General features: G+C 32.3%; 1 protein-coding gene across 2 annotated transcripts; it reads right to left on the reverse strand.

Annotated features, from left to right (window-relative positions):
- Positions 1–392: 392 nt before the first annotated feature.
- LOC132174028 (putative LRR receptor-like serine/threonine-protein kinase At1g56140) lies at positions 393–17,849 on the reverse strand. 2 transcript variants are annotated; one of them, XM_088514215.1, is made up of 24 exons: positions 17,633–17,849; positions 14,655–14,841; positions 11,630–11,701; positions 11,342–11,413; positions 11,178–11,249; positions 10,829–10,900; positions 10,280–10,351; positions 10,091–10,162; positions 9,781–9,852; positions 9,603–9,674; positions 9,433–9,504; positions 8,875–8,946; positions 8,720–8,785; positions 7,797–7,862; positions 7,549–7,593; positions 6,054–6,112; positions 5,343–5,716; positions 4,891–5,089; positions 4,648–4,815; positions 4,022–4,140; positions 2,577–2,787; positions 2,199–2,430; positions 1,931–2,081; positions 393–1,135 (listed from the first exon to the last, which is right to left on the reverse strand). In XM_088514215.1, exons 1-24 carry the CDS (start codon positions 17,763–17,765, stop codon positions 761–763), a joined length of 3,105 nt encoding a protein of 1,034 aa, XP_088370341.1. In that variant the 5' UTR covers positions 17,766–17,849; the 3' UTR covers positions 393–760. The 2 variants fall into 2 exon arrangements, with proteins under 2 accessions (XP_088370341.1, XP_088370340.1); XM_088514214.1 differs by lacking the exon at positions 9,781–9,852 and having other exon boundaries at positions 17,633–17,848.
- Between the last annotated feature and the right edge of the window lie 4,935 nt (positions 17,850–22,784).

The following is a 22,784-nucleotide window of genomic DNA, read 5'->3' on the forward strand; positions in this document are numbered from 1 at the left end:
AAAAAGACACATTACCAACTCCCTGAACCATTCTAGCGTTTCTCTCACGCCAAATTCCATAAACTGTTGCTGCAAACATCATTTTAGCTACTAGGCTGCGAAGGGATTTACCTTTGAAACTAATGGCCAATCCACAGGAGGGTTTCCACCCGAAGGAATATAATTAAATTTTACATGAAAATAGGGTAATGACTTGTACTATTCAAAACTATATAAAAGCTTTGACGAGTCCTATTCACATTACCAGTGTACAGGAATTGTTCTTACGACTAGAAGATCTAAACTTCTTTCCCTAACCCTTATTTTCTTTTCGCCTTAAACATACAGATTGATTATCATTTTCTTTCTCTTTTGTTTGTGCTTATATTTGTTGAATGGATCAAAATGAAATCTCACCCTAATTAATCAGGGATTCAGGGGACAGAAATGGAGCCCTACTCTGTTTGTTCCACCCATTCCAAATCACTCCATCTAAACAATTTGTTAAAGAATTTCCTGACAGTAAAGGGGGCTTATAAGACAAACTTGTAGTTTCCACCTCAGTGTGAAGGCCTTCTTGAATTAGTGCCTTAATGTCTGCACCTCTATAGCCTATACTAACATGCAAGGAGGGTGCAAATACCTCAGGAAAAAATAAAATGAAAAATTAATTTACAATCAAGTAGATCTAAAATTGCATAATCACATATTATGCCGGGAATTGAACAATACAAAGTTTGTAAATTTACCCAAAGGAAAAAAAAAAAAAAAAAATCGATTCTCACCTACCCTCTTTGATAATCTCATCGAGCATGGGTTTAGAAACATTTGCTGGTGAATTCTCTGCATCACCCATTATGCTTGTACTTGCTAATGAGTTGAAATTGCTAGCATGGATTGCAACATCACTCATTACGCTGCTTTCATCATCAAATTTCCAGTCAGTCAAATATCCAGGCCTTGAAGTTACAGAACTCACTTCAATATCTCCCGAAAGCATTGCCACCACACGCGACATTGATGGCCGTAACGTTGGGGATGCTTGTGTGCACAAAAGAGATACTCCTATCATGCGCTTTACTTCTTCCTCATTGAACGTTGATAATGTAGAGTCTATAAGACCGACTTCACAGTTGCTTTCATGTAAATGCCAAGCCTGAGAAGGATATGTGTTATCAGGCTTCAGAATATAGTACAAAAATGGTGGTGGCGAGTATTCCAATTGTTACAATGAGGAATATGTTACTGTAAAGGTGGTGGATGTGAGCAGTCCAATTGTTTCAATGAGTCTTAACGGTTCAGAATTTAGTATAAACCTGTCGGAAGTGAGTATTCTAATTGTTTCAAGGAGGCAACTATATTTTGCAGAAGATCTAGATAAATCCAGTCGATTTTCATAACTCTTCCTCAGGCTCATTTTGTAATTCTACAAAGTCACTCTGTTTTAAGCACTCTATGTAAAATGTGCTGTGCCATATGGATAACCGACACATCCAGATTGACATTTCACTATCAATGAAGTTTAGTGTACACTTCATAAATCGGGATCATCACAAAGTAAAATAGAACTTATGTCTTATCTTGAATTTCAAAAATAACTTCGACAAAGGCCATTTCAAAGTGTGAGTCACAAAAGTACGGTCTTACTAGGGGAGATTTGCCTACGGAGACTCATTTCATTTCCTGCTAAGTATGCTACTGGACTCATTTTTGGATCCTCTGTATAAGCAGGTAAAATTATTCTGCTGCCTTGAGACATCCAGAATTTCCTCCTAATATGATCAAAGTTTTAATCTTGTTTTAATCAAAGTATGGATGGTCATGACTGTTTTAACCTGGAACCCATAGCTACAGAAAGATAAATGCTACTGGTACTTTTCGAAGTGGACTGAAAAATCCATCTCATTACAGGTAACAATGGAAACATGGAGCACAAAAATATTGTTCGTACCCATTCAAGAAGATATACTTTCTCTTCTTCCAAGCTCGAGTCAGCATTTGGCCTCCCGCTAACAATTTCTAGAGCCACAACACCAAAGGCAAACACATCAGCCTTCTCCGTAAGGTGCCCACGCATGGCGTACTCCGGTGCAAGATACCCACTACATCAGTAATAATCATATGCAAAAATTAGTACAAGATAGCTTATAAAAAAGACAAAATAAAGGATTATATAGTTCAGAAAGACAAGGTGCCCAACTAAGCCTTCATGATCTTACATAGTTCCTGCAACACGGGTGCTTATGTGGGTCTTTTTATCGTCGTAAAGCTTGGCCAAGCCAAAGTCTGATATTTTGGGGATGAGATCAGAGTCAAGCAGGATATTACTGGCCTTCACATCTCTGTGTACAATTCGAAGTCGTGACTCCTCATGAAGATATGCTAAACCTCTTGCTACACCCAAGCATATATCAAAACGTGTAGACCAGTCGAGATTCAAACTTCTTTTACCTGCCTCATGCAAGCATATAAAACTTAATCTGCTTAATACATAACACATACATACACAAATAAACACACACACGTGCATATATATATATATATATATATAGAGAGAGAGAGAGAGAGAGAGCAAGTGCAAAGACGCATTCACATACCAAATAACGCTTGATCAAGACTTCTATTCTCTAGATACTCATAAACAAGTAGTCGTTGATCTCCCTCAATGCAACATCCGTACAATTTCACAAGGTTGCGGTGTTGCACAGCAGATATAGTAGCAATCTCCGTTATGAACTGGTTCTTTCCTTGGTGTGATACTACAGATAGTTGCTTCACAGCAATTACTCGCCCATCAAGCAGTGTTCCCTATTTAGTACAAAGTGTCAGAAAAAAAAAAAAAAAAAAAAAAAGCGACAGAAAATATTTTTAAAAACAATTAGTCATCTACAGGGATGATTTTGATCTATCAATGTAAATAGAAAATGATAGTCTGGCTGAGTAGGGTGGATGGCTTAAATAAATTTAATTTACACAACTTAAACTTTACACCATCCATGAAAAAAATAAAATTGCTGAAATCATCAGTTCAAAATTTTACTTTATATATATATATGCAATCCTTCACTCTCTATAAACTTCTTCTTCTTTTTTTTCTTTTTTTTTCTTTTTTTTTTTTTTTCTTTTTTTTTTTTTCTGTTAATCACTAATTTTTAATAGAAATTTCTAGCCAATTGAGATATAATGGACCTAATTTCACCATAGAATGCTTTCTTCTTTTAGCATACTGAATGTAAAGAACAAGTTGCATTGAAGAGTCCTAATTCCAAGGTAGCCCTAAAAGAGGAATAAAAACCATAATTTTGAGTATGTGTAACCAGACCAAAGAAATTTTTTTAAAAAAAAAAAGAAAAAAGAAAAAAGAAAAAGTGTAAGGATTATAATATGGCAACTTATACAAGTTTGAATTTGGGAAAGTGGCGTGAATCAGAAAATAACTACAAAATATATTTCTTCTTTCTTCATTTGATTAAGAACTTTGAATATCTTTCAACTTTAACTAAGGTCAAAAGATAACCATAATAGAAAATGCAAGTGTATTAGAACTGGTAGAAGAAATAGAAAAGGGTTATGGATATCATAGGACAGGGAACTCCAGCAATTGAGGATCCCTCTTATCCTTGCCCCCTCCTCTTTGGGCAAGGAAGTCCCCCTCACAATGCCTCTATTATTACCCAGGCCCTTTCTTTGTGAAAGGAATAACAGAGAATCCGGATCCAGACATCATATTATGAATCTTTAAGTATTTTTGTTTCACTTCTACAACAATTGCAATTGTCAGCATCTTGCCAATCATAAGCACAAGATACCATGGTACGGAGTGCATGCACTTTCACAAAAAAAAAAAGAAAGGCAGGAAACATAAATAAAAGAAAAGAAAAGAAATCGTGGAAAGGTGATGTTGCGAGTTTTGCTTCATTACTTCTTGGAAATTGCAATAGATATATAACAGCTCTAGAGTTAATATCAGATAGTCAACTAAATTTTTGTCCACTAACATAGGTTCAGCCACTTTTTGTCCTTGATTAGAATAAGGACTTACCTTAAAGACAGGTCCAAATCCTCCCTCTCCAAGCTTGTTAGCAGGACTAAATTCTTCTGTAGCTGTCTTTAGTTCAGCGTAGCTGAAAGTGAATGTTTTAACATCTATTCCCAAGAGCTCTGCATTTTCAACATAAACACAGGTTGATCTGCTTATCAATTTGCTTCAGTGGTTTGTGAGTGAAAATGCAGTATAGTTTTACATGTTAAATTGAGGATGTCTCCTTTTGTTAAGAAATAATCATCAATGTGTTTTAGTCCAAAATGTTGTTGCACTGAAGATCGGAGATTCAGTAGCAAGAATATATATAGAAAGTTGTCTATAGAATGGGGTTTTATCAGCGAAGTAACTTACATTTTACCCTACTCTTTGCTGTTGTGTATGTGTGTGTCTGTATTATTTAGACGACATATAGAAGAGGTTTTGGTAAAATTGCCTTGACGTAGCTGTTGTCATAAACATGATATGATACACTGCAATTTCTACTTAACACAATTTCTACCTCACTAATAAATAAATAATATAGACTCACACATTAGCAAAAGTTGCATATTTCTAATATGTAGACTAAATAAAGAATGAACTTTGACAACTAGAATAGACATACAATATGACTTTTGACTTACCCGCATCATCACTGGTTGGAAGCTGTTTTCTTCTTCGAACAATATAGAAAACCACAAAAACAGACAGAAAGCTTAAAACTCCAGCACCAACAACGACACCTACGATCAGACCAGTCCTATTATTCTTCTTGCTGCTTGGAAGTTTGTTATCACCTGTGGGTGTAAAGTCTACACAAAAGCAAGGCCATCAACAGCATGTTCTTAATCTTCTGAATTGCAACTACAATTTTTGCACTATATTACCTGGGGTAGCACTGATGGCTGAAATAGAAGGTCCATAAGTACCTTGACGAGGTATGCAGCAGGTTCCTTTTCCGGCCCAAAAGAGATGGATTTCAAGGTAGTTTTCTGATACCTGGACCTGAAATTCCTTCTGAACGGGTTGCAAAGAGACTCCACCAGCCTCCTTTCGTATGTCAAAATCCTTTAATAAACGATTCCCCTGGAATAAACAGAGTCAAACCTTTAAACAAAAACACAAATGACGCCAATATCCATCATATCCAAGGTAACTTCTTGATTGATGTATAAGACCGTCAATAAATTTGTTAAGAAACTTTTTTTTTTTTTTTTTTAAATCATGCTTATTGAAAGAAAAATAATATACATTGGGTTGAAAGAACTTAGAAGGTAATGAAAAATCATTTCCAAAGAGAACACTTTGATCTAAAACAATTCAATAATATGATCCTGACCTGCATATAAATATCAAAGACACGCCTCCCAAGACTTTGCCAGGTGGATGTATCTGGAAAATCTGTTTCTACAAACTGGAGCCTTACAGTGTAGTTCCCGTTCTGAAGCCCCAAGCCATAGTACCTTAATGATGAAGCAGAGAGTCTAGCTGTCTGGAACAGCTCTGAGTCTATACTTGGGAATTGAGATAACAAAGTCCTTGTGTACTGGGGATCATTGCTCCCACTAAAATATCCAACATTGCTAACAGCCCACCTGTCTGTGTTGGTCACATAATATGTGGCTGGACCAAGTGTCTCGTTATCCCTCTCATAGACAATACCACTAGAAGATGTAATCTGAGGACCACCACACTTAATGCTAAAGTTATAATCTGAAATCCAATACAAAAGAAGCACATAATCAATGTGTAAGCTCAGAACAGGTGATTAAATTGTACAAGGTTGGATCATGTATATATATATATCCTGATGTGTTCTTAAGCATGTTATGCATTTCAACACTGGATATGGTTCAAGTAAAAGCCTAATTCAAGTCTACTAGTCCTTTACTATGAAACTAAAATAGTTCAGTTCATCTTTAAAAAAGTTCAATGTTTGACTTAGAAGAAAGATTAATATATTCAAATCCAAGCTTTCACAATATTTGCCTTAGTACCTAATAATCCTTTCCAATCTAGTAATCAAGAGTATGCTTTTAACTGTACTTACATGTGCCTCGATTGCAAGGAAAGCCCCGTTGTAGGCAGTTCAATCCTGAAGGCAAAGCACTAAAGCAGAAGGAAACGAACTTAGACAAAGAATATTGTATTTAATGTTGCACATGAAACGCAAATTATAAGCAACTATGTCAGACTCATATAAAATATTCTTATTGGGATTAAGTTTAACTCCTGATAAGAGAAACGGTCCCGATGATACGCAAATAAGCATTCTCCTAATAATACTAACGCATGATTGCCCCATGATGAAAGAGGGTCCTTTGAATGCGAAATGTGTTTGGTTGTCTAATGCAAGATAGTAATTGCAATCAGTACAAGTAAAAGATTTCGCAATTGATCCTAGACAGGACAGAAAATTTCCATGAAGAGAAATGTATAATATTTAGAAAGAATTGATTTTACATTTGTTGTTAAATCTAACCTTATCTTTTCTTTTTTGGTTTTTTTAGATAGAAATGATGTCACAGAATAAAGTTTCCTATACTCAATTGGGGTTCGATAGTACTCCTTGCTAGGTATCAAATTGGCTAAATGCTCTAGATTAGTTCCCAATGTCCTGTATTAGGAGAACATAGATGCTCAGCCAGGACAGACATTTGACTGTATAAATCTCATTAAGATGACATAACCTGGCTTGACCCCTTCTAATTCATAAAATGAATTCTTCAATTTGCATATTTTGGTACATGATGACTAGCTAGCTATTGGAGTTTGTGACGGAATCTCCCTTAACAGATCTAAGTTTGAAACAATGTGTAGATAAGGTACAAATATTTAGGTATCACATATTTTTTTCTTCTGGGCCTTTTAGTTATCCCATATTTAATAGCATTGATTTGGCTATCACATAATATTATTACACCATGACACAAGAATACCACAAAGGTAAAGGGAAAAAAAAAAAAAAAGCATAACAATCTTAAGCATGAGATTTTTCTAACTTATAGAAGTCGTGGCATGGGGAAGATTAGGGATGAAGTGATTTATTTATTTGTAAGCTTAACTATGCTTAATAGACCAGTCTGGCTTCTTCTCCATCAGTTACTTCCTTACCTTGCCATGCCACGCTCCCACTCCAATAACAACCACCAATGGTCCTCCTTTTAATGGACATTTTAAGTAATTTACATGCTAAACAATAGCTAATTAGTTTTCTATTTATAATTTAATGCTAGTAAAACATTATAATTATCAGAAGAAAAGAGTTAATGATGATTTATGCTCCACATTAAAAATTAAAAAATGAAAAATTTGTTCATAAATGTACTTGAGGACAAATTAGCATGTTGAGAGCCTCATGATTTATCAGTTTCGAACACCCTCATGGCCATAATTGACAACTTAGGTACTTTACAAGAGTCAAATTACAATGAGACCAATAACATTTTTAACTGGATTGGAAACAATAATTTGTTTTGTTCCAGATTCATCTTGGCAAAAAATTCAACCACTAAAAGTAGAAACTATAATCTGGAAAGATTTACCTGCTGTTTGAACTTTCTATTGTGAAGTTGTTGGAAACTACATTGCTGCATAGTATACCCATATGATCCAAATGTCAGTTTCATCATTAGTGAATGCAGAGTATGCAAGGCCATATTCAAAATTCAAGATTTTTATACAATTGTTAATAAAAAATGTTATTCGAGAGTAGAAGGTAATATATATTGGAAAAATAAATAGAAAATATAGAAAACATTCGAATATAATAGACACTATGAAGTAAACATACAGTTGTAAATTTTCTTCACTGATCCAAGAAGGAAAGCTTCCCACCAAGTTATTGTACGACAAATCACTGAAAGCATAACATTTCAAGTATGTTAGGTACATGCTTGCTCCATCCAACCAGTAAACAATGCCATGAACAGTACAATTAGGCATTAGCCAAGTGACATTAGTTAATTAGGAAAAATAAATAAAATTGGAATTTGACCCCTCAATTTTAAATCCAAAACCTCTATTTTCTATTTTTCCTCATAATGCTACACTTGTTTATGCTATTAGCTAAATCCATATCTAGATAAAGTTGTGATAGTTCAAATAGGTAAATACAAGAGCTCCAAATAGGGAAAATCCTATTAAGAGTTTCAAGTTTTTAATTGAAATGACTCTGCATTCTCACCTACATTTAAATTTTGAAATACTATAAAATTAAGACAGTATAAATCATTCTTGTGGTGATCAGAATTTACTCTATAATTGCTTTCAGAAAAACTGAAAATCCAAAAGAGGAAAAGGAAACAATTAATCGTTTAGAGTAATCAGTACTTTATTGCATGGAGATCAAAACTTGTATTAACTTGAGTGTAGAACCTAGATTTATGATCTCATTTTACATCTTCTCCAATATGATTGGTATATCTCACTGTATAAGTGTTCCCTTAGCCCAAACAAGATTTTAAGATGTGTAACTTGGGCTACCCTAAAATAGCATATCTTCAATAAGGGATAGGATCATAGGATTCTGTACTACTGCTCAACATTAGATAGAATATAATTCCTAGGTATATATGCATCAAACCATTTAGAAAAACTTAATAAATTTAATCAACCAAAAAGGGATGATTTTTACAGTTGAAAACCAGTTGTTAGAAAACTCCATTTTAAATGCACTATAATATTGTGAATGCACATAATGTCTTATACACTTACATGTTGAGAAGATTCGCACTTTTTTGTGCAGGCAGGGTGCCGTTTAACTTATTATTTCCAAGAAACCTGATAATGAAGGAAACAATACATGCTTCAATACAAATAGGAGTATGTTGGGATGTATACTGTGCAGCTCAGCAAGTAAGGCATATTACAAGTAAGAGAGCGAACTCAAATTGAAAAGGGAGTCTGAAATCTGCCCAGTTATATTGTTGAAGCTCAAATCCCTGAAAAGATATATAATACTGTCACATGGACTGATACAACAGCAACTATGAAATGGTTGTGAGATATATAAAACCAGTTATCAACAAGAAATGATTAACACTTATGATTCTCATGCAACTGGAGCAGACAAAATTTAAGCCTTACACATCATCTAAACAAGATAGAAGGAACAAGAGGAGGACGGAGTAAAGATAAATGAAGATGAAAAGAAATCGGATGTGTATGATATACTATGCAGTCGTCCTAAGTTGATTAAAAACCGGGTAAGTTCAAATTTTTTTTAAGCTGGGAGAAATAACCTGATAATTATGTCAAAACTTGAACAGTCATTAGATTTTAGTGCAGCAATCATTACAAATTATTTTTTTCAGGTTGAGTTGGTCCAATCTAACAAATAATAGAGAGGTTCCTGCTTTTATAGCTTTGGAAAATGGTTCAAGCCCTGCATGAATCTAAAGAGTTACCAACCAATGGCTATTACTTACAGCTGCGTCAATTTTTGGTATTCTCCTATATTGGATGGAATTGAATCAGAAATGTTATTGTTCCTCAGCTCTCTGCAATGCATGTAACTAAAGTGTTATACCATATTCAGGAAGCAACAAAGAAGGGAAAAAAACATATATCCTACATATCCTCTACGATGTTGCCTTACAAGAAACTTAGAGACTTCATATTCTTTATGAATGCCAGTGAAGAGCTCCCATTAGATAAATCACCTATTCTCCTACAGTAATATCGGACATCAGATTGTTAAGATCTGCAAAATGGAAAAATAAAAAATATATACACAATAAAAAATTAAAAGTTAACTAAAAGATGCAGACACTCACAACTGTGAGAGAGAAGTCAAATTGGAAAATGTTGAGGGTATGGGACCTTGGAAAGAGTTCCCTTGAAGCCTCCTAAAAGAGCATTTGGGAGTAGTTAATCAGAAATTGTGAATAATGCATCTTTCGTGTAGAATAAACAAGTACAGATTAAAATTAGCTCAATCATAAGTCTTACAACAATAATGTTTCTTATTGACATTGTGTTGTAATGAATGCTTGAGCCTTGTCAAGGATGATTAAACAAAGACCAAAAAAAAAACAAAAAAAAAAAAACACAAGGCTAAGGCTAAGGCTAGCAATATCGTCTTACAAGTCACTAAGCTTTGACCAATTCCCTATGAAGTCGGGTATCCTGCCTGTGAGTTCAGTGTCTGATGCCCACCTGAGATGAAAAGAAGTATTTCCTCAAACAATTCAGTTGCAGTTTTTGTTTTTATGTTTAACTATATGTACATTTTAGAAAGCCTTCAACTGGGAAAAGAAGACAAGAAGTTCTTACATTGTTTGGAGGTTTCGTAAGTCAGCAAATGTGGAAGGAATCTCACCACTAACTCCAGAACTATCAAAGTAGCTGTCAAGGCAAACAACTTACATGAATCTACTGATAACAGCCTATCCTCAGCTCATACGAAAATTTAGTAATATTAGATAATGGATTTAACAACCGAAAGACAGCTCTCAAGCTAACTTTTCAAGAGAATAATTTTCAAAATTTCTCATGGTATATACAAATTAAATATCATAGTAAAATGTGATTGCTGGCATCAACTCTCTACAATAGCCATGTCATATAAACCAAATCATTTCTGCCGCTACTAATTTACTCTAGCATGCGAAAAAGAAAAAAGACAAAGTCTTGCATATGCAAAACCGTTTAATATGGCATATTATAAGATTGGCTGTCACAAAGTTCTTATAATCTTGAGTCTCAGAGTAGTAGCTTTATTAGAACCATTTGCAAAGTCTTCATCACCTGGCTACATATTGCAATCTAATGGTTTTGTGGACTTACAGTAAAAAAGAATTTCTGCATTGTACTAGAACTTACATTTGTTCTAAATTCATTAAATTCCCAAGCTCAGATGGCAGAGAGCCCGAGAAGTTGTTTGATGAAAACGACCTGCAAATTTAACAAGTGAAACAATAAATGAATTATAAGTGAATGATTTTATTTTCTCAGGTTCAGAAAATCAAGACCAGGTATATGAAATGCAGAAAGCAACAGAACAGGCATGCTATTTTGTGAAAACACCTCTTTAAACCTACTACCATCTAAAGATAAAGGCAACAGGAACAAATGAGTCTCATTTTAAAAAGATCACAAATATCTGTAGAAAAGCAACAAAACCAAGACACCACATAGATGACTTACGAAATTGAGAATGAGTATGACTTACAATGATATTAATTCGGTAAGGTTTCCAAGTTCCTTTGGAAGCTCCCCTGATAATGCATTAATGCCAAAACTCCTAATGCATTAAACATCAGAAAAACAGGAAAGGTTAAATAATATTAATGTACTATGTCCTAGGAGTTTCAAATCAAAGTAAGATGGGCTTACAGGTATTGCATGCGAGTTAGATTGCTGATGGAAGCAGACAGGTTACCTGTCAAGTAATTTTGGCCCAAATTCCTGTAAGAAATGGAGGAAGCTTAGCATATTTAACAGTGCCCAAAGCAAATGGACCATTGTGGAAAACTAGCAGAACACATCTAGCATAAATTTCAATTGGTTGATATTGTGAACCACAAATTCAAGATCTAAGTTCAATCCTAGCTTACATGAGAAAGAAGGTAACCAAAATTCATGCAAAACCCAACTAAACAAACATTAAAGAATAAACCATACAGATTGGTGAGGAAATTTAGAGTCCATAGCTCTTCTGGGATTACACCGACAACATTCAATACATAAACCTTCCTGCAAAGAAAATATATTCAAGAAACAAGCAATCAGAAAAATGGAAGATTAATAGATGCAAGATGTTCAAGATACTTGAAAGTGTAAGTTGTCTGCCATTACATAGCCTATGTGTCGGTTGCTTAACATAATTTTACTGAACTTTTCAAGGTTATTTAAAACCAAAAAGTTGATTATCATATGGAAGGATTGCACTTCAATTTGTATTGAAATTGCTCACATTTTATGTGAATTTAATTAGTTGAAGTTCAAAATTGTAAGTTTAATCTACGGTGGTAGATGAATGCCTACTCAAGACTCAGGCTTGTTTGGGAAGGTAATTCTTCCCAACTTTTCTCTCAACTTTTTTCTCTTTTTTAAGTTGATTTGACACCACTAAGACTCAACTCAATTCAAAAATTTTTAACTTTATTCAACCAAACTAATAAAAAACATTAAATAAAAATTTTAAAAATCAATAAAATAAACATATATATATATATATATATATATATATATATATATATATATATATATAGAGGTGGTGGCCGACACCACCCCTAAACCCCCAACCAGAGGTCGGCCACCCCTAGAAAGTTTTGAGGGTGGCTGATCCACCCTCCCCAAGCACTTTTTAGGGGTGAACAAGCCACCGCAAGCAGCTACTGGGGGGTGGCTCGGCCACCCCAAACGCCTTGGGGTGGCTCAGCCACTCCTAGGGGTGGTTCAATACCACCCTCAATATTTTTTTTTTCTTTTCTTTTTTTTTGTTTTTTGTTTTTTGTAATTTATATATATATATATATATATATATATATATATATATATATATATATTAATTAGATTTTTTATTATTATATTTTATATTCTTCAAACAACCCAAACATAATCTCAACTCTTTTTTTTCTCGATATTCGCAATTTTGAATTAAGTTAAGTAAAATAGAAGAAAAAAAAAATTGCACACCCAAACGAGCCCTTGTATTTATTGTGACGGAAAAAAGTTTTCATACTAGGTTATTATAAAAAAATAAAATTTTGGATGACAATCTAGTATAGAAGAGGGAAATGAAATAAGTTTTTTTTTTACATGTCCACACAAGAGGGGGAGGGAGGATTCGAACTAGTGACCTTCGCTTCATAAGGCATGATCTCCAGCCGATTGAGTTACCCCTTGGGGACGGAAATGTAATAAGTTAATTACACTCAAAAGACAATATTTACGTGGTTCAACATAAAAATCTACTTCCATAAGAGAAAAGTTTTTGGGAGAAATTCCACTAACAAAAGATGCAATATAAGAGGTGGTGACAAATGCTCAAACTTAAGTCCCAAATCCCAATAGACCAAAGCCCAACTCACGCGGGTACTTTCAGCCTCAAAAGTTAGCAAGCCGCTTCCCCACATAAAAGAGGACAACTTTAGGCTAAAGTCCCTCTCGGACTTGTGCTGAAACCACTATACTTTATTTATAGGTCCAACTCATGCTCTTTGTTGAATAAGGAATTCCAAATTACTTATATAACAAGAAAAAAAAAAAAAAAAAAAAAAACTTTCATTCTACCTTAAGAAAACTCAAATAAGTAACTATTAAAATAAGAATTTGATACAACTTCCATAAGTAACTAATACCACTCATAAATTTTAAGTATTTTTGCTAAAAAATTTCATAAAAAGTAAAATAAAAAGAGATTTGGCAACAAATGACCATGTGGCAAGAGGAGTGCCATATCAGGAATTTCATAAATATATATATTAGGGGTACTAACTCTTTTACCAACAGAGACTTACTAAACTGATGTGTAGCTCATTTTGGTATTCGTTATATTTCTCTTAATTAATTGCTTTATTTTTCTCCATTTAATGAATTACATATCAGTTTAGTAAGCATCCGCTAGTAAAAAAATTAGTACTCCTAACATTCCTAAAAAAAAAATATTGATGTGTATATTTTACTTATTGTGCCACATGGCCTTCTCTTGCCAAATTTCTTCTTCTTCTTTTTTTTTTTTCTTTTCATTGAAATTTGTGCAAAATATGCATTGTTTTATGACCTAAATTTGAAAGATAAAAAATCTTTTTGGGAAACTTCACTTACTCAAAATACCCTCATTTGTTTTAGGAAAAAAAATAATAAAAAAATTGCAAAGATTAAGGCGGTGGTCCAAATTTAACTGTATTTGCAAAAATACCCATGCCTCAATCTTTGAAAAAAAGTTTTCAATATCTTTTCTTAAAAAAAAAAAAAAAAAAAAAAAAGTCAAGTATTTTGGGAATTTTGTTGAAATTTAACGGAAAATCCTAACGGATCTGGGACATTGAAAAAAATTAAAAATTCGATACATTAAATTGAGAGGTTTTGAACTTTAGAAGGATATTGCAAAATGGGTGATAATTCAAACGACTAAGTGAAGTTTCCCAATTTATTTTATTTTTTATTGTTTTCTAAGTCTTTGTTGTCAACTAGTTTGTATTTATTTATTTTCTAGACCGTTGTCAGCCTGTTACTACTGTAAAGAAGAGTGCATGGGTAGATTGGTCATTGGAGTAGCAAGAAATTTGATCGTAGGAGTTGGTCCAGAAAAGATGGCCTATTTCAATTTTCAACAAAATGACTGACCATGTCATCTTTTTTGTTTTTCAGAGACAAAAGTAAGTGACGTTCGCCACTTTGCTCTGCCCAGTTTGCTACCGTAATCTTTCATAAAATGCGTGTTGTTGTTGTTATAAGTATAAGGGCTTTGCAGTACCAGTCATACATAATATCGAACACATGGCATACAAATCCCTTTTTTTCTTTTTTCTTTTTTCGAATTGGTGAAAGTGAAACGATCAATAGAACCCATATAGAGAAAGAAACAGATATCCAAGCATGAACACGAAGCACTTGAGGCTTTTGTTTTTATGTATACAAATGTAATTTTTAAGCAAAAATGGAATGGGATAGAAAAATAGAAAGAGAGAGAAGAACATACAGTTCGGTAATGTGGCAAGTAGCGTTATTGTCGTATGTACAGACGCATTTGATAAAGGGGTTGTAAGCTGTGTTATCGATGGTGACAGAGCCGATGGCCGCTCCGCTGCATGGTTCCCCACTTATATTCCATTGCCCTGATGCTGCTGAGATTCCCCATCCTTGAAATATGGAATTCAAAGTCCTTACTGCAATAATCAAATTCACAATTATACATCTTTTAATCTTTCAAATCTCTCTCCTGCTTGCGCAGAAAACAAATCCCACCTAGTTAGTTACTATATGTGAATTATGAAAGTAATGTACAAGTTGTGTTCATCACTCTTGTGTTTTTGTAGAGGTAATATGATTTTTAAAATTACAATTGGATGAAAATTTAATAGTGATTAATCACAAATTCGAATTAAGATTTTCTATTTTATTTAAACGGAATAATATCCAGTTAATTATAGTAGACGGGTATTTTTGTTTCTTAAAAAAGTGAAAAGACAAAAATACTTATCTATAATAAACTTATTTGAATTGGAGAGGGTTATATTTTCACAAATTCAATGTTGATTTTAAAAGCCAATATACAAAAGTAACTTATAATATTATTAGTCCAAAATTACCAAAATCCAACAACACATTTTGAGCCTTTTTTTTTTGTAAAAAAAAAAAAATGTTGGGTCAAGAGAAATTAAGTAATGCTATAAGTCTTTTTAGAGTCCTCCCAAATATGATATGACTTTTAAAATCACCAATAGATCAAAGTTTAATAAATTACATCTCAAATTCAACGATATCACATTACATTTAGGATGACCCTAAAAAAGATTTTAGGAAGACTTATAACATTACTAAGAGGGATTACACTTTTTGTTTTTTGGTTCTACGCAATATGGAAATTACATTTAATTAACTCACCTAAACTGAACTAACACTTCCATACAATTTTGACCGTAGATGTTATGGAAGGAAACTGGCCCACATGATCGAAACGTGCAACTTTGACTTAAAACACATAAGTTATTATTTTGTCAAAAAAAAAAAAAAATTATAAGTTTTAGTGCGCATAACATTTTGCTCATTTTAATGTCAAAATATTACAAATGATATTTTAAAAATATGTTTAATAGGAGTGTTGGAGAAGATACAGACTACAAATAGCCATTATTATACATAAATTATATTTTTAATTAAAGTCATCGACTCTCTCCCTCTTTATTAGATATAGCACTAGTTAAGGTGACGAACAATTGAAGCGTGGCAATAAAGTAAATCACACGCCTCAAAAAGACAGTACGTAGGCTGTGTTTGGCAAAGGAGTGGGCCGAATTGGACCCGAAAATTCAAAAAAAAGTTTAAAAAATTAATTGAAACATTCTTATTTTTTACATCACATCAATTACTTTTTATTACTATTTAAATAAAAAATAATTACAAAACAAATTTTTTCATTTTTTATATAAAACATTCTTACTTTTTTTTCTCTCATCAATCAAATCTGTTACAGTTCTGGCCCACTTCCTTTTTCAAGTCCTTTGCCAAACACAGTTTTAATAAATTATCCATATTTTTGATTATATTCTCTAAGAAATTTAATAGATTAGCCATTACATTTGTGGAGTCTACTATAAATTTATGTAAGGTTCGCATAAATTTACAAATCTAATGATTAATTTGTTTGATAAAATTAGCCAAATATATTAAAAAAAATAAAAAATATTAACCGTAGAAAAGTTCATTTCTTCCGTCCACCTAAGAGAGAGGACAGTTGAGTGGCACAGCCTGTCTCCTCATCCTTATCCTCTCTAATTTTTGGTTCCACATGTCTTCGTTGTGACTTAGTAGACATTATTCTTGGCAATAAATCATTAAATATAAATGAGTATATCTGCACACACACGCAAGACTAAAAGCCTATTTTGAATTGTGTTTGAGAAGTTTAAAAATACTTTTAATACTCAAAAAATTTGTTTGAAGAAAAAAGTACTTATTCGGTAAAAAATTAAAAACGCTTTTAATGGTCTAAAAAATCTAAAAATTGTCAAAACGCACTTTTTGAAAAAGTTTAAAAATGAAGTTTTTGCCCAAAAGCTCTTTTTAACTTAAAAACTCTATTTTTCAAACGCAATCTCAAACAGACTCTAAACATCAATACTTATAAAATCATAGAAATTAAGATTATCTTTTCTTTTCTTTATTTAATTTTCCAAAATAAAAAATTTTAAAAATAAAAAATAGAAAAAACTTCACAAAAGCCCCTTAAACTTTTCACACATTTTGAAAAGACTCTTCAAAATTTAAAAACTCTTAATTTTACCCTCAAATTTTTAATTTAATGCAATCTCCCTCTTGAGCTTTAAGACAAACCGTAAAATGAATGAAATAACATTTATTAAAATTTCAAATTGATCCTTAATTTTAAATTAAAAATTTTTTTAAAAAAAACAAAATAAAAATTTAATGGTATTTTTCATAGCTTTTATTAGGAGTTAACGCCAAAAATTAACGAAAGGATGGATTTCATCAAAATAAAAGTTCGAGTGATGAGATTGAGAATTTTTGAGCTTTAAAGAAGTATTCTCAAAATTCGTAAAACTTATGGGGTATTTTAGAAATTAAAAATAAATAAATAAATAAAAAAGAGGAGGAGGAGAAAGAAGTTGATTTGTGCCATCGGAAAATCGAAGGAGGAAAGGTTGAGCCGTAGCTAGGAGATGATGATGATAACATAAAAAGTGGATAATGTATTTTGAATATTCCAGTTTTCTGCACAATTCTTTGATTGGTTCAGCATCGTCTTCCTCAAACCCAGAATTAAACCGTACAGAAATCAGTTATTGAAAGGATTTAGGTTGAAGTTCAAACTTCAATCATCTCATCAATCACAAAAATATATAAGAGATTACTCCATCTTCACATATATATAATTTTCTTGTAATTCCTTTTCTTTGTGGATAATTAGTAAATAGAGAGAGAGAGAGAGAGAGATACCTTCAGCAGGATCTGTAACAGCGCTGGTTCCATTTTGAGCTTGAGCAAGGTGAAGCAGCTGGCCAAAGATGCAAGCAGCATAAAAGGCAAAGCCTAAAACTGGTGATGGTGATGGTGATGATCCTCCCACCATCAATTTTATGTTTCTCTCTATATTAAGATGAGATTGATGGATGGATATGGGCAGAACAATAGAAGATCGAGGAGGCGGAGGAGGAGGAGCAATGAGATTACAATTTACAGATGCAGAGCGCTATATATATATATATATCCTGCCTTTGCTCATGATCAGCTCATCCATCCAGTAATTGGTTGATATAATAATATTAGAGATATCAAACACACTGGATTTAACATTGCTCTTTTTAAAATTATATTATTATAATATTATCAGTCTCAACGTTGAAAGCTTTGGAGAAAGAGTCGCCATTGAAGCCTATTAAGCTCTATGCCTCACGGCACCCACCCATGCGCTCCTATTGTCAAATAGGGGGAAATTTGTGTTCCCTCTTCAAGATAAGATAAAGTCAATTGTAATTCAATTTATTTAATTAAACTGGTCAAATTCTTCAATTTTAATTATCTAATTTTGTATTAGGTTATTGTCAGATTGGTAGATCATCTCAAAAATTATTTGTCATTATTTCTTGTGTGTCAGGTTTAAATCACGTTAAAACATGAATAAAAGACTATATAGGTCAACTTCAATATGACTTATTTAATTAATGCGGTCGGCATTACAGCCAATTCAGGTGTTGCTCTGGGGTCAATTCAGCAGCTCGTGTAATTTTCAAGTTTGGCTGGCCCAGCACAGTGACATATCTGCATCGCCAAAGGGCAGCTTCACTTTCTGACTCTGAGGATTCAAAATGCCTTTTGACGTATTCAACAACTTGAATATATAGATATAGGATTTCATAAAATAAACAAAAATCATTCAAAACGTACGCCCTCTTTCCACACTAGAACCATATTGATTATTGAAGGAGCCTTTCCTGCGTAGCGTAGAGTAGCATTTAATTAGCTTTAATATTTTAGGACCAACTCAACTCGATCTTCAATTCTTAAGGCTTAAGTTGCCACAAAAATTACTTCAAAATGCCCACATGGAATCAGCATATAGATAAACAAGATTAAAAATATTATGAATCACAAATAAAAATAAATAAATAAATAAAGACTAAAATATTATGAATCAAGTAGAGTTTGGAATTTTAGCTTCAAACCTTCCTTAAAAGTTAAAAACCTCTCATTTCTGCTTTAACGTGGCATTGTTCGAATGGTACATCTGAATCCTAAAATTCAAAGTGTTTTAAACTCTTATTTGAAAATTAACCTTTCTCATTTGTTGCTATTTTAATTACTATTTCACCGTAATTGAGTATTTCTGTCTAAATTTATTATTTTCATGAATCTAAAATATTATTTGGATTATTGTTATAATTATTATTAGCTTTCATTTTAAAGATTTTCCACGTATTTGTTTGAAGTATATTACATCTATTACCGGTTCTTCTTCCTCACCCCCCTTTCTCTTTCTCCCTTCCCCACCCTTTTCCCGCATTCACCATAGATCGATTAGGATGCATTTGTCAATGATCATCGGAGTGCTTTTTAGCGGCGTGTGGCTAGCCAACGATGGCTCGTGGAACACGTGAGAGTGTGTTGGATTTTTGTTATTGTATTTTCGTTGTTTTTAAATAATAATGTATTCTTTCTAGATTTGCTTTTAATAGCGATTTATGGGGTGAAATTTTATTTGTTTTCTTAAGTTTTGTCTTCACGATTAATCCCTAAGAATAATCGAATTAGTTTTCGATCGGTCTTTTGTTTTCTTATGGTTCTTTTTTTTTTTTTTTGAGTAAACCATAATGGATGAGTTATCAAGCATAAAGAAGAATTGTCACTATTGTAAAGGTAGCGAAGGGGATTGCGATTGATAAAGCACTAGTAACGGAGATAAAAAATAAAAATAAAAAATAAATAAAAGCCAAGGAATTAAGGACATGGCAGCGTATAGAGACGTGATTCGCCGGAATTTACTGTAGATCTGAAACTGATTGAGACGGTGACTTTTCATAAATATTGTCTTAGAATAATAACCTGAGAGGCTATTGTATATGTCATAGATAATGTTTGAGTTGTGAAGATTTTAAATTATATCTTTAACATTGTACGGAGCATTTTGTCTCATTTAATTGTTATTATCAATGAAGAGATAATTCTTTAAAAAAAAAAATAGTGAATAACATTTACATTTACATTCTCATGTTATTTTTGTGTATTCTCAAAATTGATGTGACTTTTAAAATTACAATTAAATTTGTGATAAATCACTATTAAATGTTGATTAATGATAGTTTTAAAAAGTCATATCAATTTTATAAGAATACAAAGAGAATATGAGTCTTCTTTTAACATCACTGATAATTAAGATAAATGAAGTAAACTAATGAGCGCATTTTAATGAACTTTATTGAACAAGGAACATTTAAAAAAAAAAAAAAAAAATTGGATGAATAAATTTATGGGAACGTTGTACTCTTATAAATTTATTAAGGACAAGTTGAAGGAAAACAACACACGCACTAAAATGCACAAAATGCCACGTACTTGTTCTTCAAACAAAATTAAATAAAATAGTTAATTAAAAAGTGAAATTCTTTTTCTTTTTCTTTTTTTTACTTTTTCAATACATGTACACTTCAACATATTCTCTTGCCTACCCTGAAATTTTCAAACATTTTTCTCTTATATAGATCATATTTATATACCTTGCCACGTCACCTGACATGCATTTTCGCCCATATCATTCGATAATTTTTTTCCTATTTTTTTTTAATTTTTTTTATGAAATCATACGTTTAAGACTCATATAAATTCATAAATTTAATAATAATTTTTAAAAAATAAAAAAATAGGAGAAAACATAGAGAAATCATTTCTCTTGGTTTAAAAATCCCAAACTTACAATTGCTATCTCTCCTTTGTCAGTAAATTTGGTTGACACTCGTTATCATGGCTTTCAAACAATCTTCCCTGGTGATGCTCGATCGTGTTGCTTGCAATCTACACTGTGGGGCATAGTTAAGATTTTGGTTTTAAATAGTTACAATTAAGAAAAAAAAATTAACAAAAATTAATAAAAAATACAACTAACGAAATGAATAAACAATTTAACAAATTAAATTCTATCTATCACAACTACTCCTTCAGGCTTCAACCAGAGTAGTCGTAGTTGACCCATACCCCTTCAACTCCCCACTTGTTAAATATATCCTCTCTTTTCTTTAATTTTGCTTATATTTCAACCGGCTAATTTTGTGGACCCGTTTCGTCGTCGGGCTGTACCATGTCCTCCGTCTTCAACGGGCTGAGGAAGAAGCTCAAGGACTCAAAGACATTTAAGTTAGTAAGAATGAGGGAGTAAGATGGTATAATGAGTAGTTCAGTCTAAAAAAACACGTGCAGTCAATATTTTCATTTTTTGTTTGAGGTTAACGATTGATTTAGATGAAGTGGTTTAAATTGAGAGCAATTGAAAGATTAAAACACTAAATTAAGAGATATTAAAATTTAGAAGAAATTTATAAAATCAAGTCTTAATGAAATTACCCTTATTTTTAATATCAATAAATTTTTACTCCAATAACAATTGCATGCGGATGCCAAACCCATCATGTCATGAAAGTAGTAGGCCCTGATGGATGTGATTGCCAGATTCCATAGGCATAAATTAGATGAAAGGTTTTGACGAAGAAGAGCTGATTTATATAATTATTCAGAAGTGGGCAAGTGATGTCGGCGTCAGTTAATCGTTTTCATTAAAGAATTAAAGTGGGCCATGACTCACGAGTTCAAGTCGGCGTTAAAATAAAAAACTTAAAACATATTTTAACGGTTCGTTTGACTGAATTATTTATATATTTAAACGGTGTGTTTTGTATATCTTAAATAGTAGCTGAATTGGTAAGATAGAGTGGAAATTACTAGTTCTGATCATCGTTTTTTCTTTTTCTTTTTTTTGTGCAGACACGTAAAAAAAAAAAAAAAAAAAAAATTTGATGTAATTTGTTCAAGTAGAGTTTGGAATTTTAGCTTCAAACCTCTCATTTCTGCTTTAACGTGGCATTGTTCGAATGGTTCTTCTGAATCCTAAAATTCAAAGTGTTTTAAACTCTTATTTGAAAATTAACCTTTCTCATTTGTTTCTATTTTAATTACCATTTCCCCGTAATTGAGTATTTCTGTCTAACTTTATTATTTTCATGAATCTAAAATATTATTTGGATTATTGTTATAACTATTATATATTAGCTTTCATTTTAAAGATTTTCCACGTATTTGTTTGAAGTATATTACATCTATTATCGGTTCTTCCTCCCTAGCTATTAGAGACCAATGATTTAGAGTAATGCTAAATAGTGAGTAACATTTACATTTACATTCTTATGTTATTTTTGTGTCTTCTCAAAATTGATGTGATTTTTAAAATTACTATTAGATTTGTAATAGATCACTATTGAATGTTGACTAATGATAATTTTAAAAAGTCGCATCAATTTTAGAAGAATACAAACAAAAAACGAGTCTTCTTTTTAACACCACTGATAATTAAGATAAATGAAGTAAACTAATGAGCGCATTTTAATGAACTTTCTTGAACAAGGAACATTTTAAAAAAAATATGAATAAATTTATGGGAACATTGTACTCTTATAAATTTATTAAGGACAAGTTGAAGGAAAACAACACACGTACCAAAAGTGAGAACATGATCATCTCAAATTCATTTCAAATTAGTTATATTTAAGGGGTATGTTTGTATTTTTCACATAACTAACATGATATTTTTCAATTAAAATGCATTGAAAATGATCTTAATTCCCAAAAGTGAGCATGAAGGTGGAACTTGTATTTTAATGAATAATTGATACCAAGATTGAATTTTAAAGTTGACTTACTTTTAGAAACTTTTAATAAGAGAGAGAAAATGAAGAGAAATTTTAAGAAATTCAATCTTGACCGTTAATTAAACTACAACATATAAAATAACAGCATGTAAGCCAAATCTCCATATTAAAGAAAGATGGACACGTTGAACCTTCTTGGCTCGGCTCAGTCTAGCGAAGACCTCTTCAACGGCTCTTGT

The sequence above is a fragment of the Corylus avellana genome, chromosome 3 (assembly GCF_965113065.1).
Source record: "Corylus avellana chromosome 3, dhCorAvel1.hap1.2, whole genome shotgun sequence".
NCBI lineage: Eukaryota > Viridiplantae > Streptophyta > Magnoliopsida > Fagales > Betulaceae > Corylus > Corylus avellana.